The sequence below is a fragment of the Salvia miltiorrhiza genome, chromosome 1, assembly GCF_028751815.1.
Source record: "Salvia miltiorrhiza cultivar Shanhuang (shh) chromosome 1, IMPLAD_Smil_shh, whole genome shotgun sequence".
Taxonomy (NCBI): domain Eukaryota; kingdom Viridiplantae; phylum Streptophyta; class Magnoliopsida; order Lamiales; family Lamiaceae; genus Salvia; species Salvia miltiorrhiza.
In genome coordinates, this window is record NC_080387.1 from 42,479,864 (window position 1) to 42,496,109 (window position 16,246).

Sequence of the window (16,246 nt, forward strand, 5' to 3'; positions counted from 1 at the left end):
AAAGAGTAGAAGTGCAGAACGAATAGTCATAAGAAAGTTATACTCCCCAATATGCAATTTTCACCTCTTTAACCTCTACCTTTTCTTTTTATTGTTTATATTTGCCCTCTTTTACAATAAAATCTACTCGTATATATATATAGATGATATGATGTATAGTTTCTATGAACACTTATCCAAAGCATCATTATGTAATACAATTTATGAGTCCTTTAGTCTCTATGAACTCTGGGGTAATAATCCTCGCCGAACTTTCTCTGGACTGAGTCCTTTGATTGATCGGTCTAGGCGGTGGCTTCTCTACCGTATCTTGCATTCTCAATCTCTCATTTCCATCTGGGCAATGACAAACATCCGCTATAGGCTTACCATGTCAAATGTTTCCTCTGGTAGCTTAGGCAAAGTAAGGTCCTTCTCGATCATCTTCATGTTCGCAACGAACACTGAGGGACTGTTGAATCTTATTGATCATGCTCTTCATATGCGCCATGACGAACCATGCGAAGTTGAGCCTTATGCCTGTCTCCATTGCCCAGAGGATTAGTGGGGTCCACGAGTCGGGTACCGCCGGTTTCGCGCCTGAACCGATGGTTCACGGTTCACCAATTGAGTGAACTGTAATTGGGCCGCCTGAGTGTGGAGAAGGTTCCAGGCCCGGGCCAGAAATCGATGATTCAGGGTTTGGTTTAGGGCCTGAACCGACAATTTTTTTTATTTTTTTTAATATTTAGTTTGAGTTTAAGTGTTGTGAATATATTTCCTTGGTAATTACATAATTAATTTACTATATTAGTTTTATTTAATTGTTGAAGACTATAATAGAAATAAAATTATAACACTTAACTATAATAAAATACGTAGTATTATTTAATTCAAAGTAAACATGTATAAATTACAATATTCAACTTACAAAATTTAATAAATAAACTAAAAATTAAATATAGTGCTTAAACTTTACGTTATTTCTATAATGGTTGTGTACAAGTCTAAGTTTAAAATTATAAATATAAATACTATCAATCGACGGTTAACTGGCGGGTGACGATTAACTGTCGGGCCTAGCGGTTAACCTAAACCGGCGGTTTAGTCCGACGGTTAACCGTCGATTTTGCGGTTCAATTTTTCATGCCCTTAATCAACCTATGTCTAGGGCGGTTTCGATTTCGGTTCTGGCCCGTGGTCAACGGTTCGGAACTCGAACTGTTGACCACGGGCCGGTTCCGACTAGCCCTAGACATCACTATAGAGGATGAATAATTACTGTTGACTTAAAGCATTGCTGTTGTCGCGCTTCCCAAAAATATTGGGTTACAGTAAGAATGACTATTTTCGTAAGAAATGAGAATAGCGAATAAGCCGTTATAAATCTAGGATAGGTTGCTTGTGATGCACGAACAACCGTAATTCAATTAATATGGTGAAATTTTTGCCCATAAAGATTCAAACTCATATTTGAATGACTATTCGTGCATTACGAGCAACTTCTTCGTAGATTTATACTTCATCCATGCACAAAAAATAGTTCTTTTTTGTCATTTTGGGATGTCCACAAAAATTAGTCATTTCCACTTTCGACAATTTTATATACCATGGTGGGCCCTTATCTCCACTCACAATACATTTAATTATTATTATTAGCAATACTACTCCCTCCATCTCACAAAAACATGAACATTTGTAAGTGGAACGGGTTTTAAGAAATGTTAGGTAAAAGTGTATTGTGAGTGGAAAATGGGTCCCATTTTATGAAAAGTAGAGATGAAACGTAAAGGGATTGTGGTGGGGTAGTGTACCAAAATAAAAATGTTCATGTTTTTGTAAGGCATCCTAAAATGACAAAATGTTCATATTTTTGTGAGACGTATATAGTACATTTTTAGTGGGACCCTTTCTGCATTCAAAATAAACTCAACCATTTTCATTAAAACCCGTGACATGGTCTTCTAGGCCTATTTTTTTGTGGACGGAAAGAAGAGTATGACTTATTTGTTAATCTCATTTCACACGATTAATTTGAATAAATATCAGTCGTAAGATTTGAATATCTGACATTTTCAGGATTTATTCTCATTTCTCACCATTTAGCCATTTTTATTAAATCATTTGTTTTTTTTTTTCTCTCTCTCTCTATGGATTTATATATACATACACACCTTCAAGGGGCACCTCAAAATTTCTCACTTCTTACCACAAATAGCCATTTTCCATTTCTTTTCTTTTTGATATAACAGCGAAAACCCGTACCACAATGAATCTTCTTCTTTGGTATAAATAGCCTAAATATTTGGAAATTAGTTACGTAGATGTTTATTAGATTATTGGTAGCGAGTCAATTACTGATCGTTCGAATTGAAATCATTAAAGAATAATGCTAAATATACATATTATATATTCCCTCCTACCCGCTCCAAATGCCTCCTTTCTTTTAGGCACGAAGATTAAGAAATATGTATAAAGTAGATAAAGTGAGTATAAAGTAGATAAAGTGGGTTGATGGAAATTGTTTAAATATTAAGTATAGAGAGAGAGTGTATTGCCAAAAAAGGAAATGAGACATTTGGAGTGGGACAGAAGGTGTATAATATATGTATATAAGAGCACTCCTAGCAGAAATTCCAAAATTATGCTCCTATATTCCTCCCTAAAGCTTCCCTATTTAATTTTAAGATCTCGATTTTATAAATACATACACAAAATCTCCTATTTTCTACATAAAAATAATAATTATGTGTGGGCCCTACTAATTATAAGCTTAAAATAAATTTAGGGTGGGTGTAAATCTAAAATTGAATTTAGGTAGGTGTAAAATTTTTTGTGGGCCCCATCTAATTTAGGGGATCTGCTGGATGCATTTTTTTTAAATCTCATTTTCAATTGTTTTAGCCTAAATTTAGAGTTAGTGATGCATTTAGGTGATCTGCTGGGAATGCTCTAATGCCTTGAAAATTAAATTTAATCGGTCTGGTCTTATATAACCCGGTTGGACGTATTATCATATCTAATTACCCTTAATATATGTTAGGAAGTTCCTAAAAATATTTTATTTTCCTTTTTTTCTTCGTCAATAATTTTAAAAACTATTCATTTGTTTAAATAATTTGTCTACTAAAATATGGCCGCTCAATTTGAAAATAAATAAAAACATAACTAAAATTACATAAATTAAAAAAATAAAAAAACGATCAAAAATTGCATGGAAATCGAGGCAGTCAAAGCTGCATATTCAAATTCGATTTTTTTTTATAATGGCGCGTGTGAAACACGCGCCTAAATTAAAGAGTTTCACACGAACCTAAATTAAAGGGTCGAGCAGGCTACACGTTAAACGTGTGTAAGGGAGGGCTACATCGCCTTACACGATGCGAGCTCTACATGAGTAGGCCGTCATCGTGTAAGCGATGCGGATGCTCTAAGTGTGATTTACCTTTCTTTTTAAATTTAAAAATAATTGCACATGGCGTGTGATATGTAGAATTGTAGACTAGGGGCCTGTTTGATATGGGTTTATAGGTATGATAAATTAAATTAATACAGAGTAGTGTGATGTTTGATATCATGTGCAGTTAATATGGTCAACTCCTACTTAATCCTACTTCTCCATGCTATTTTGTGGGATTAACCCATACTAATAATCCGCCCACCCCCCTCGGATAAATTTAATACTGAGAAGTTGGATAAAAATTCTGCTACCCTTCCTCACGCATATCGATGCAAATGCCCAAGTAATAGTGGACACACATGATATTTTTAAAATTATGTGAGGATAGTTTTGGTATTAGATAATATAATCCAACATAATCCTATGGATATCAAACATAATATAGGATTAAGTAGCCATGATATCAAACACCCATGAAATAATATAAATCCACACTAATCCACACTAATTTCTCAAGATAATTTTAATCCTAATCAATCATAAACTGCAAATCAAACGGCCGTTAAGGCTATTATCCATTTACAAGATTTACGTGCTATTAGTCAATAGTCATAAATGTGGTATGCGATTACTTGCGAGGATCTCATTATTATTAATAATAATAATAATAATAATAATAATAATAATAATAATACTCCCTCCGTCCCACTTTAAATGTCTCATTTTCTAATTTTGGGTTGTCCCACTTCAAATGTCTCATTCTTTTTTTGGTAATACACACTCTCTCTATACTTAATATTTAAATAATTTTCAACAACCCACTTTATCTACTTTATACACATTTCTTAATCTCTGTGCCCAAAAAAAGGAGACATTTGGAGCGGGATGGAGGGAGTAAGAGCATCTGCAACGCATCTACTCGAGCGCCTACTCGAGTAAGGCGTTGCAGGGGGCCTTACTCGAGGCTTACTCGATCCTTCGAGTATGCACGAGTAATTTAATTTTTTTTAATTCTTTTCTCCTCTTTAAAAATCTCTCTCTCCTCTTTAAAAACTTAAAAAATCAAATAGGCTATCAAGTAACCTCAATGCAGCACTATTTACTCAATGTGATCCTCTTTTATCAAGTAAGCTATCAAGTAAGCCCATTGCGGATGCTCTAATAATTACGAGTACGAAAAACTGAGAAAAGCGTAATATACAATTCAAATATTAATTTACATAAATACAAAAAGTTTATTTATGTTTCGTCACACCCTACAACGCTTTATTAATATAAAATAAAATAAAAAAAGAATTCCAACACATTGGGTAAAAACAAAATTAAAATGCGCAATAAAATGAAAATTGAAGAGTATTTAAATTTTCCCGAATAAAGAAAAGTCACTTTTGGTTTACAAGCAGGCGCCAGCGCACCACCACCACCGTTGCTGCTACAAAAATGCAAAACCCCTTTCTTCTCTCTCTCTCTCACCGAAATCCCCTTTCAGACCAAACATCGAACACTCTTACTGCAATTTCGCAATCTTCTTTCTCTCTCCTCTCCTCCGCAACAACAAGGATCACTTTCTCTCTCTAAATCACCACAATTTGGATTCAATTTCCGCAAGTGAGTGAATCCGACGCGAAATTCTCTCTCTTTAATCTCTCAAAAAACGAAATTCCGATGACACAACTGAAGCCCATACTCTCACACTTAGACCCGATCATCCCCTCCTCCACCGGAAAATTCAAATCGCCGCCGTATGCCTTCCACCGCCTCCGCTTCCACCCGAGGCTCACTCTCTGGTCCTTCCTCCTCCTCTTTTTCCTCCTCCTCTTCTTCCTCTGCTCGCCCCCCGCCGCCTCCCCCGCTGGGAAGCGCCGGAGCCTCCACACCACAAGCCTCTCCCCGGGGCCCCGGCTGAGCCCGAATTGGGAAGTGAAGGCCCGAAATTCGGCCCGGCCGCAGTCGAAGGCGGGCGGGCTCACGGTCCTGGTGACCGGCGCCGCGGGCTTCGTCGGGACCCACGTGGCGATGGCTTTGAAGAAGCGCGGCGACGGAGTGGTGGGCCTCGACAATTTCAACAGCTACTACGAAACCGGGCTGAAAAAGGCCCGAAAGAGCCTCCTCGAGCGCCACGGCGTCTACATAATCGAGAGCGACATCAACGACGCGGCGCTGCTGGCCAAATTGTTGGAGATCGTGCACTTCAGCCACGTGATGCATCTGGCCGCGCAGGCAGGGGTCCGCTACGCGATGCAGAATCCGAGCTCTTACATCCACAGCAACGTCAACGGCTTCGTCAGCTTGCTCGAGGCCTGCAAAAATGCAAACCCTCAGCCCAGCATAGTGTGGGCCTCGTCGAGCTCCGTTTACGGCCTCAATTCGAAGGTCCCCTTCTCGGAGAAGGACAGGACCGATCAGCCCGCCAGCTTGTACGCCGCCACCAAGAAGGCCGGCGAGGAGATCGCCCACACTTACAACCACATCTACGGCCTCTCCATTACCGGATTGCGTTTCTTCACGGTCTACGGGCCGTGGGGAAGGCCCGACATGGCCTATTATTTCTTCACAAAGGATATACTGAGAGGAAAAGAGATCAAGATTTTCGAAGGGGCTAATCACGCTACTGTGGCCCGAGATTTCACCTACATTGATGATGTGGTGAAGGGTTGCTTAGCGGCGTTGGATACGGCGGGGAAGAGCACCGGGAGCGGAGGGAAGAAGCGCGGGGCGGCGCAGCTGAGGATTTACAATTTGGGGAATACGAGCCCTGTGCCTGTAGGGAAGCTGGTGAGCATCTTGGAGAAGTTGCTCAAGGTGAAGGCGAGGAAGAAGGTGCTGCAGATGCCGAGGAACGGCGACGTTTTGTTCACCCACGCCAACATAAGTTTGGCGAGGAAGGAGCTTGGCTACAACCCCACCGTTGATTTGGAGACTGGGCTGGCCAAGTTTGTCAAGTGGTATGTTGGCTACTATGCTTCCAAGAAGAAGACTGCGTGGTGAATTGGTGTGTGTTCATCTATTACCATTGCCTTTGCTGAATAATTATTATCTCATTACCTTTTGCAGCTGTGTTTTTTCATTCTTTTTCACTAGGCCATTGTACATTAGTTTTTAGTACAAAGATTATGAACCATTTTACTTGGGAAGTGTTTGAGTTTTGCTGTTAAAATTTATTTTAACTGCTTCAAGGCAAACTTGCTTCTTCTTTTCTCTCCTTTATTTTTTTTAAAAAAAGAATAAGTTGGTAAAGTTATTGTTCGATTGTGCATTTTGGACATATTTATGTGCACAAGTTAGGGATGCGTGATATTGAACTATTCACTGTCTCACTGAGAATCCTGTTCTGTAAGTTTATGGGCTTGTTTGTTAACACTCTGTCTCTCTTTATTACTAGCATTTTTCATGGTGATCTCTCTGTCTCAAATTGTTTGCTTTGTTGAGAATCCTGTTCTGTAAGTTTATGGGCTTGTTTGTTAACACTCTGTCTCTCTTTATTACTAGCATTTTTCATGGTGATCTCTCTGTCTCAAATTGTTTGCTTTGTTTTGTTAGTTGGGGAATACTTTTTTTTTTTTTTATGATGAAATTACATTATAAATAATACAAACCACACACACCCCACCTAGTGGTTATTGTGGCCGAGAGTATTCGAACCTGTGACCTCTTGGAGGACAGACAACAATACTTTTTTTTTTGATGAAATTACATTATAAATAATACAAACCACACACACACACCCCACCTAAACCACACACACACACCCCACCTAGTGGTTATTGTGGCCGAGAGTACTCGAACCTGTGACCTCTTGGACAACAGGCAACCACCCTAACCACTAGGCCATCCCAAGGGGACTAGTTGGGGAATACTTTTTTTTTTTTTGATCAAATTACATTGTAAATAATACAAACCACACACACACACCCCACCTAGTGGTTATTGTGGCCGAGAGTACTCGAACCTGTGACCTCTTGGACAACAGGCAACCACCCCAACCACTAGGCCATCCCAAGGGGACAGTTGGGGAATACTTGATGATTCCTATGCGTGCTCAAAGTAAAACCAACTTCAACCCCTATCATGATTGTTTCCTCGTTAATAAAGATGGATGCTTGGGGACAATGTTTGCATTGCTTGTTTGGTTATTCAACCATTAGGTCCCCTCCAAGAAGGTCTAAAGTTTTGGACTGGAAATTATTAACAGATATGTTTTTCTTAGTTGCAAATCTATAAGCGTTTAAATCTAACATCTTTAAAGTTAGTTTGACTTTGCATATAATTGAAATTGAATAAAAAAAATACATGAACTTTAATATTATAGTAATTTTATCACAAATTCAATTTTTGATCAAATTATAGTTGACGTTGAAAGTTGATAGTTTTTTTTTTTTTGAGAGGATTGCAAGTTGAAATATTGACATATACTGATCGAACGTTTTAAAAAAAGGCATCGTATAAGACATCTTTAAACGACGTCATAAGAGGATTTATAAGATTTATGTACAGTTCAAAGGTCTAGAACTTGAATTTATGGTAAAATTATGTCACAACATCAAAGTTTATGTATTTTTTTTTACTCCTTTTAAAATTTATGCGCAAAACTAGATTACCGTTAAAGTTGGTATATTTAGACACTAATAACCTTACAAAATTTGATTGCCTATTATATCTTTCATATATACTTAAGTTAAAGTCAATTATATAATTTAATATATTATATATATAATAAATCTAAAAATATGTTATGATTTATATTTTTATGATTATTTAAGTAATAGTATCTATTTGATCTCTTCATCCACATAAAATAGTAATTTTTATTTTGTAAATTTAATAAATATTTAGAATTACAATATAAAGGATTCATTTAATAACTTTTCTAGAATCCTTGAACTTAAAAATAATTATATAAAGATGAAACCTAAAAAATAAACATGAATTTATATCAAACATCTTTTCTTTTTGTCATTTTTTTTCCAACAACAAAAAAATAGGTTATGCTTAATTAATTAAATTTTATTTTTTAATATTAAATTTAGATAATTTTTTCTAGTTTCATGAGTTTTATAATATTATAATGTTTTAAAATTATCTAATAATTGATTCAAAAATTATATTAAAATGATACTCCCTCCGTCCAACTAAAAGTGATATATGTTCAGTTTTGAATTGTCCCATTATAAGTGGTCTGTTTCCATAAATAACAAAATTTAATATTTAAAAAAGTATATGTGTTATCACTTTTAATAATTTACACATTCTCTTTTATTTGCGTGTCTAATTTTATGCCACTTATAATGAGACAGATAGAGTAAATATTACTATAAATGAAATATAAATTTATATTTATAAAAAATTATTTATTAAAATAATTTTGTTTTACGTGCGAATAAGCACTATCTCTGTTAGTTCATCAGAAGAAAATGAGGAATAAAAAAAATAATAAAAAAATTATTATATCCTACAACAAATCAATACATATTACCCTTTTTAAAAGAATCAATATATATCAACTTATTTATATATTCTATTATATATATGACCCACAACTTTAGTTTAACTCAAGCCTCATTATCTATTAAGGTGAGTTTTTTCTATCCATTTTAATATTACTACTACACTTTCTCATTAACAGTACATTAAAATACAATTATTAAAAACTATTTTTAGGAGACGTAGGAAGCATTTTTAATGGTTCCCGCATTTTTTTTCTCGTTAATTTTTTATTACATCAATCCTTCATTTTATAATAATATTAGCACACCAATTTTTCATTACAATATTATTCATAACTGGAGTGAAAAAGAAGGAAAAAATTGCTCTAAATTTTCCATTCTAAAGGAGGAAAATCATCTAGTTTACATACCTATGAAAAGGATGAAAATAATTATTTTTGTTATTATTAACTTCACAAAATATAACTAAAATAAAAGATATAACAAAATCAGTACATATCAATAAATTTCAAATATCAGAATCAATAATTCTTTTTTATTAAAATTCAATAATTTTGTTGTTAAACAATCAATAGATAGCAACATTTTGTTACCAAGGACATGTCAAAATAGAATCAACGTTATTTCAATTCCAATTCTGGAAAAAGGTTTTCAAGAAAAAAGCTATCAACTAATATATTTGAAGGTTTTCGTTTTGGTTTTTTAATTAGGTGTAGGTAACTTCAGAGTCATCATGCCCATTCGACTTGGCAAACAAGCAACTTCCTTTTTATGATGACATGATAGTTGTTTTTCGGAAGATAGAACAACAAGAACTAATGTTGAAGAAGGTCCCGATGAAGAGAAATGTTATGCTACATACCTTATGTGAGCACCTTACATGAGCACCACTCATGTTTAGCTCTCGTTAGCGTTATCTTTTTTGTTTTAGGCATTTATTTTCATTCTAATACTTCATATATTGTTATTGAGATCACTAATTTTATAAATTACATAAAAATCAAAGTTCGATTTACATAAAATGCAAAAATAAAATACTAGTAATGATCCGCCTCCTCAACAATTTCACAACTATCATACACTTTTGCGAAAAAATATATAAAGTAAAAAGCATTGTTACACAATTTTCACAAAATCGCATCATGATAATCGTAAAAATCGTGTAAGAGTTATATATTATTACACTTTTTTTCGCAAAGTGTATAACATTGTAAAAAATGTGTGAAAAAATATAACAATGCAAGTGTATTTTGTCACAATGGCTACTATTTTCACAATTTTATCCATATGGATAAATTTCCTTCTACTCTATGATTTTGGCTAGAATAAAGTGTTAGTCTCTAAATAATCCACAATTTGCAGCTCTTAGGCAACTTCACAAATAGTTTAGTGAATTCAAATCCTAAGGTTATGTTTGTACAAAATAATAAGTGAATTCCTATATTTTTGGAGACAGATAGTTTAGGTGCATTTACATGTACGTTTAAGACGTCGTCTACTCTTTTCTTACAGATCACTTAATGAATATTTTGAATGTATAATTAATTTATCATCTGCTGAATTCTTTTTTCAGTATCACATACACTAATGACATTCCCAATTTCCAAATAGAGGTTGGGAAGCCAAAGCTGAACAGATGACTACCACATTTAACTCGGACCATAAAAAATTGAGATGATGCATTTTTCTTTATATATTCTGCAACTGCTGGAAGCATGTAGAGCATGGATATATATAGTTACCTTCTACTCCAATTTTGTGTCCCCCTCCAGTGAGACAACAACATCGGAGACGTGGCTGGTTCTAGAAGCTGGAAAATCTGCTAGAAGGCTGTGAGATTCTTCATCAGCGCGCTCTTGATGCTCTGGATGGCCTTCAAGATCAGAGGCAGATGCCCTTAATGTAGTTGCATCTGTGTTGAACTTGACCCAATTCTGCTCCTTAGCATGCATCAAGACGGGATACGAAGCGAATCCCAGCAAGATCACAGCGCCGCTCACTATGAACGTCTTCAAGGACGCCAGACACATCACCAGAACGAGCAACAATACCGGGGGCAGGCAGAGCATTGCTGCGCCGAATGTCTCCAAGGGGACTTTGTAAGGCCTGTGTAGTTCTGGCTTCTGTATTCGCAGTTTGATGAAGGCTGCAAACTCGAACAGCATTCCAACAGCGTAGAGGAAGTTTAGGAATTCCAGAATCTCCTGAAAACTCATCCATGACAAGAATATGACGCCACTTGCAGAACACAGAATGCTGAACGTGGGAGTCCCATATTTTGATCTGCGAGATTCAGAGTGGTCATTTACATATTTCTCAGCTGAAACAGGTGAAGTTTTCATGTCGGATAAACAATTCATGTATTAGGAGTTCAAACTAGGACAACATTGGCCAATCGAACATTATGTACTAGAGATGGGAAGAGAGTAACAAGTACAAAAACACAAACAAAGATGTCACTTTTTCTTTTTCTTTTTCTTTTTCTAGAATGACTAAAAAAGCACAGAATATCATTCCTGCAAGACTTCAAATACTAGATTACCTAATAGGGGCCCTTACTATTGAAGATTGACAATATATAATTGAATATTTTTGTTTTGACCAAAGGATTTCTACAATCCTATTCCTTTCAGCAGAATATCAATCCTATTCCTTTCAACAGAATATAAATCAAGCAAGTTATCTCAAAGTATAGAAATAATCAAGGGCTTTAAGATATCTCATGTTCTTAATTCATCTTAATAAACTAAGAGATTAGTCTACACTATTTTTGTCTATCTAACCTAATCACTCAATAGTGAACGCCCCTCGAGAAATTATACTATGGGGGCGTTTATTTTGGGGATTAGCCTTGATAGATAAAAATAATAAGGCAATCCCTTGTTTATTTGGATGAATTAAAACTTTGGGATATTCCAACGCTCTTGACTATTTCTATCATTTAAGCTTCATATCCCATTGAAAGGGTAATATTGGAGAAATTATATTCTTGAGGATAAAATACTCAATCATGCAAAGTAAACACCCCTTAAATAGTTTCATGTTATCACCAAATGCTCAACTTCTAAGGTGTTTGACTAACCTTATAAGCTCCATAGAATTCTAGAAACAATTTATAAGTTGTTTGAGAGTTTATAAGCTTTTGAGAAGTGAGCTCCTAAACACCTAAATACCAGTGAAAATAAACTCCAACAGTTTATATGTTCCCTAAAAAATAAGTTCAGCAATCCCAACTTATTGCTCATGTCCTTATAAGCAAGAAGCAATTTGTTATTTTCAATATATGCCCTCCCAAATTCATTTTCTTAATTTTCTCTCTCTAACCATATTTTTCTCTATCTAACCCTCAATTTTCACTATAGGTGCGTTTACTGTAAAATTTTCATTAGAAAATGATGGATAAGAAAAAATAAGAAAATAATATTTTTTTTCTCCTTTTTTTATCATATGTTTATTAGAGATGAAAAGATGACAAAATGTTGGAAAATATTTTCACACCCCTATCATAGGATAATATTATCCAACATTAGAGAGAAAATGAGCAGCATGAGCTGCCCGAGAAAATATCTACCTTGCCCGAAAAAAAAAAAATTCCATCATATAGTAAACATGAGAAAATGGTGGAAAATAAGTGAAAAATATACCTTTTCTCTCCTTTTCCATTAAAGTAAATGCCCCCTATAAGTTAATTATTCAAGCATTCAAGCACTTTGACAACTTATAAGTTATTGAGACATTACAACTTATAAGCTCCAATAGATATCTAAAAATATCTAAAATAAGCTTAGCCATGATCACATAATAAGTGGGTGATGATAAAAATTATGGTGAGTAATGCATAGATGATGATCTAAAAGCAAAGAGAGAGAGAGAGAGAGATGCCTGATAGCAAAAACAGAAGGGAGCATCCCAATGTGGCTCATCCCGAGCAGCTGGTAAGCGTCGCTGCTCATCTCAGCTTCAAACAAGCCCATGTTAGACAAGGCAGCGGCGGCCTGTATCCACCACTTCAACCAAGAACCACCTATGAGCATCCCTATCTGCGCGAAATATCCGTCACTCCACTCACTTGAATCCGTCTCCACAGCACCCGTGCCCGCCAGCAGAGGGACCAGATACGAGCACACCACCACCACCACGGCCCCCAACAGCGCCCTCGGAAACGTCCTGCTCGGATTCTCAATCTCCCCTGCCAACGTACTTGCATTGTCCCAGTAATTCAGATTCCAAAACAAGCTGTTGAAGTATCCCCTCCACTCCACCTTCCCGTAGTCCACAACCAGCCACCGCCTAGGCCTAATTCGGGGAATCGACAAAACCCCCATCACCACAAACGGGACAAGTGAGAAGCAAGCAAGTAAAACAGCTGAGAATCCCACAATGTGCAATCCTCTGTAATTCAAGTAGGTCAGCGACATCGTGATCCCCAACAACGCCGGGATTCTGGCCATCGTCTGATTGAAAATCGGGAAAGAGTGCTTCAGATAATCGAGAAAGAGTACCGGATAGAGGGCGTTATCCATCACCCCGCTGAACCATTTCCAAAACCCTTCCTGGAATCCCCAAAATGGGCCGAACGCCGACGAGATCCAGAGCACGTAGCCGCCGTTTTCCGGGAAACTGGTGGCGAGCTCCGCGGTGACTAGGGCTTCCGGGATGCTCCAGAAGAAGGGGAAAATCAGGAAACCTAGGAGAGAGAGGAGAGGGCCGCCGCCTGCTCTCACGGAGTCCTCGACTCCGAAGGGGCCGCCGGAGACCTCGTAGAAAATCAAGGCGATCAGAGGCAGTATTGTCAGCTTTGGGTTTGGCTTGGTGGAATTCGCCATTAATCCCTCCTCCCCCTCCTTGTTCTCACCCATAGAGACAGAGGGAGGGAGAGAGAGGGGGAGAGAGGATCAGTGACGAGTAACGTGGGAATAGCTGATAACAGGAAGAGAATGGGGGGAAGATGGGCGATCACGAAACCAGAAGATTCATATGAAATGAGTTGGATTTGGTTATGGTGGTTTGGTTTGACTTGATTCAGAGAGCACATGATTTACGATAATTCTACCTCCAGGCCGCACACGTGTAACGGTTAGTTTACACGTGCGGAGAGGAGAGAGATTGTCGGATATCTATATCTCTATATAAAATTCGTTACTTCTCCCAAGTCCCAGCTGAACGTGCGCAGAGATCCACGGCACGGCCTCCAAATTACGAAATTAAGGGGGGTGTATTAGTTCAAGACTTATGTAGATTTTAAAAGTTCGTGGATTTTAAAAGTTTATATTCCATCCGTCCACGAAAAAGTGCCCCATTTGGGTGCTGACACGGATTTTAAGAAAGCTGAAAAAGGTGGTGTAAAGGTGATGTAAAAGACTAAAAGGGTAGTGTTAATGTATTGTGGTTACTTTTACTAATCTTACACTAACTATTTGGCATTATTTTATTAGGTGAATTAAATGAAAGCATTTAAATGAGAAAACATGAAAGCATTTAAATGAGAAAACATTACACAAAAGTGCCGATTCAATAAATAAATGAACTTGAAATTCAGAAAATAAATAAATAAATAAATACATAAAAAAATGGAAAATAAATAAATTGGAAATAAAAATTTCAGAAAATAAATAAATTGAAAATTCGAAAATAAATAAATAAATAAACTGAAAATTGAGAAAATAAATAAATAAACTGGAAATAAATAAATAAATAAGTAAATAAACTGGAAAATAAATAAACTGAAAATTCAAAAATAAATAAATAACTAAACTTGAAATTCAGAAAATAAATAAATAAAATGGAAATAAATAAATAAATAAATAAACTGGAAATAAATTAACTGAAAATTCAGAAGAAAAAAAATAAACTGGAAAATAAATAAACTGAAAATTAAAAAATAAATAATAAATAAACTGGAAAATAAATAAACAAATAAACTGGAAAATAAATAAACTGAAAATTCGAAAATAAATTAACTGAAAATTCAGAAAAAAAAATAAACTGGAAAATAAATAAACTGAAAAATTCGAAAATAAATAAATAAATAAATAAATAAACTTGTAATTCAGAAAATAAATAAATAAATAAACTGAAAATTCAGAAAATAAATATATAAATAAAATGGAAAATAAATAAACTGGAAATAAATAAATAAATAAATAAACTGAAAATTCAGAAAATAAATAAATAAATAAGCTGGAAATAAATAAATAAATAAATAAACTGGAAATAAATAAACTAAAAATTCAAAAATAAATAAATAAATAAACTTGAAATTAAGAAAATAAATAAATAAATAAACTGAAAATTAAGAAAATAAATAAATAAACTGAAAATTAAGAAAATAAATAAATAAATGGGATTGATTAGGCGTGGGGGAGTTGGTTTCGTAGTTTTAATTAGTGAATTAATTGTGTGGGTTAATTGCATAGATTAAATAAAAGTGTGGATTTATTAATGACATAAGTTGTAAATAAATTGAAAAGTAAATGATATGAATGTACAAAAAGGTAAACATGGCACTTTTTCGTGGACAAAAAAAAGGGGTAAGTAGGGCACTTTTTCGTGGACAGAGGGAGTAGAATTCTCACGGATTCTTCATGATTTTGAATGAATTCTTGGTCGAATTTTTAATGAATTATGAAGAATTTGTCCTGATTTTCTTGGAGTTGAAATCCACAAAGCCAGCGGGCTTGGAGATCTCGCGAGCGCTGTAGGCCCCCGCGAGCGCTGGGTTCACGCGAGCGTTTGAGACCCAACGCTCGCTGAAGACCAGCGACCGCTGGATACTTGAAGATTGAATCTATATGAGTGATGCATATATCTCTGTCCTATTTTTATTGATTTTGCATGTTCATAATTAGGTGAGATTGATTGAATTGGTTTCCTTTTCTGCACTAGTGGTGGAGGGGCCCTCATTAAAAGTCGGCTAAATTCATTGGTGAGAATTTGATGGTTGTATTGAACTAAGAATGACATTGTGAATTTGCATTGGTCGCCCCAGCGAGCGCTGGGTCCAGCGGCCGCTGGATGCCAGCGCCCGCTGGCTTCTTGGCCGCGGACGCTGGCATTCAGCGAGCGCGGAGATTTTGCAAGATTTGTGAATTCTTGTGATCTGTATTCAGATTTGTTTATGCCTATTTTTTCAACGAAATCAAGGAAAGTCATTCCAACTTTAAAGTCCATAGATTAACGAATACACCCAGATTTTCATAGACTTTTAAAAGTCTTGAACGAATACACCCAGATTTTTATAGACTTTTAAAAGTCTTGAACGAATAGACCCAGATTTTTATAGACTTTTAAAAGTCTTGAACTAATACACTCAGACTTTAAAAGTCTGCAGAAATCTATTAAAATCTTGAACTAATACACCCCCCCTAAATTTATATCTCAAGTCTTCTTCCAAAAAAAATCTCATATCTCAAATCCAAAAAGA

At 35.6% G+C, this 16,246-nt stretch overlaps 2 protein-coding genes across 2 annotated transcripts; one reads left to right on the forward strand and one right to left on the reverse strand.

Moving 5' to 3' along the window:
• Window positions 1-4,582: 4,582 nt before the first annotated feature.
• Window positions 4,583-6,555, forward strand: LOC131025707 (UDP-glucuronate 4-epimerase 3-like). Its single transcript, XM_057955500.1, has one exon. It carries the CDS (start codon window positions 5,045-5,047, stop codon window positions 6,365-6,367), a length of 1,323 nt encoding a protein of 440 aa, XP_057811483.1. The 5' UTR covers window positions 4,583-5,044; the 3' UTR covers window positions 6,368-6,555.
• A 3,785-nt stretch (window positions 6,556-10,340) lies between these two features.
• Window positions 10,341-13,916, reverse strand: LOC131025712 (probable polyamine transporter At3g19553). Its single transcript, XM_057955504.1, has 2 exons — window positions 12,706-13,916; window positions 10,341-11,106 (listed from the first exon to the last, which is right to left on the reverse strand). Exons 1-2 carry the CDS (start codon window positions 13,680-13,682, stop codon window positions 10,569-10,571), a joined length of 1,515 nt encoding a protein of 504 aa, XP_057811487.1. The 5' UTR covers window positions 13,683-13,916; the 3' UTR covers window positions 10,341-10,568.
• Window positions 13,917-16,246: the final 2,330 nt, after the last annotated feature.

Bases quoted from the DNA above. Each gene is read 5' to 3' on its own strand.
- LOC131025712 (XM_057955504.1), bottom strand. From the start codon at position 13,682: ATGGGTGAGAACAAGGAGGGGGAGGAGGGATTAATGGCGAATTCCACC. The intron at 11,107-12,705 runs GCATCTCTCTCT...TGAATCTCGCAG, and splicing joins CCTTCTGTTTTTGCTATCAG to ATCAAAATATGGGACTCCCA.
- LOC131025707 (XM_057955500.1), top strand. From the start codon at position 5,045: ATGACACAACTGAAGCCCATACTCTCACACTTAGACCCGATCATCCCC.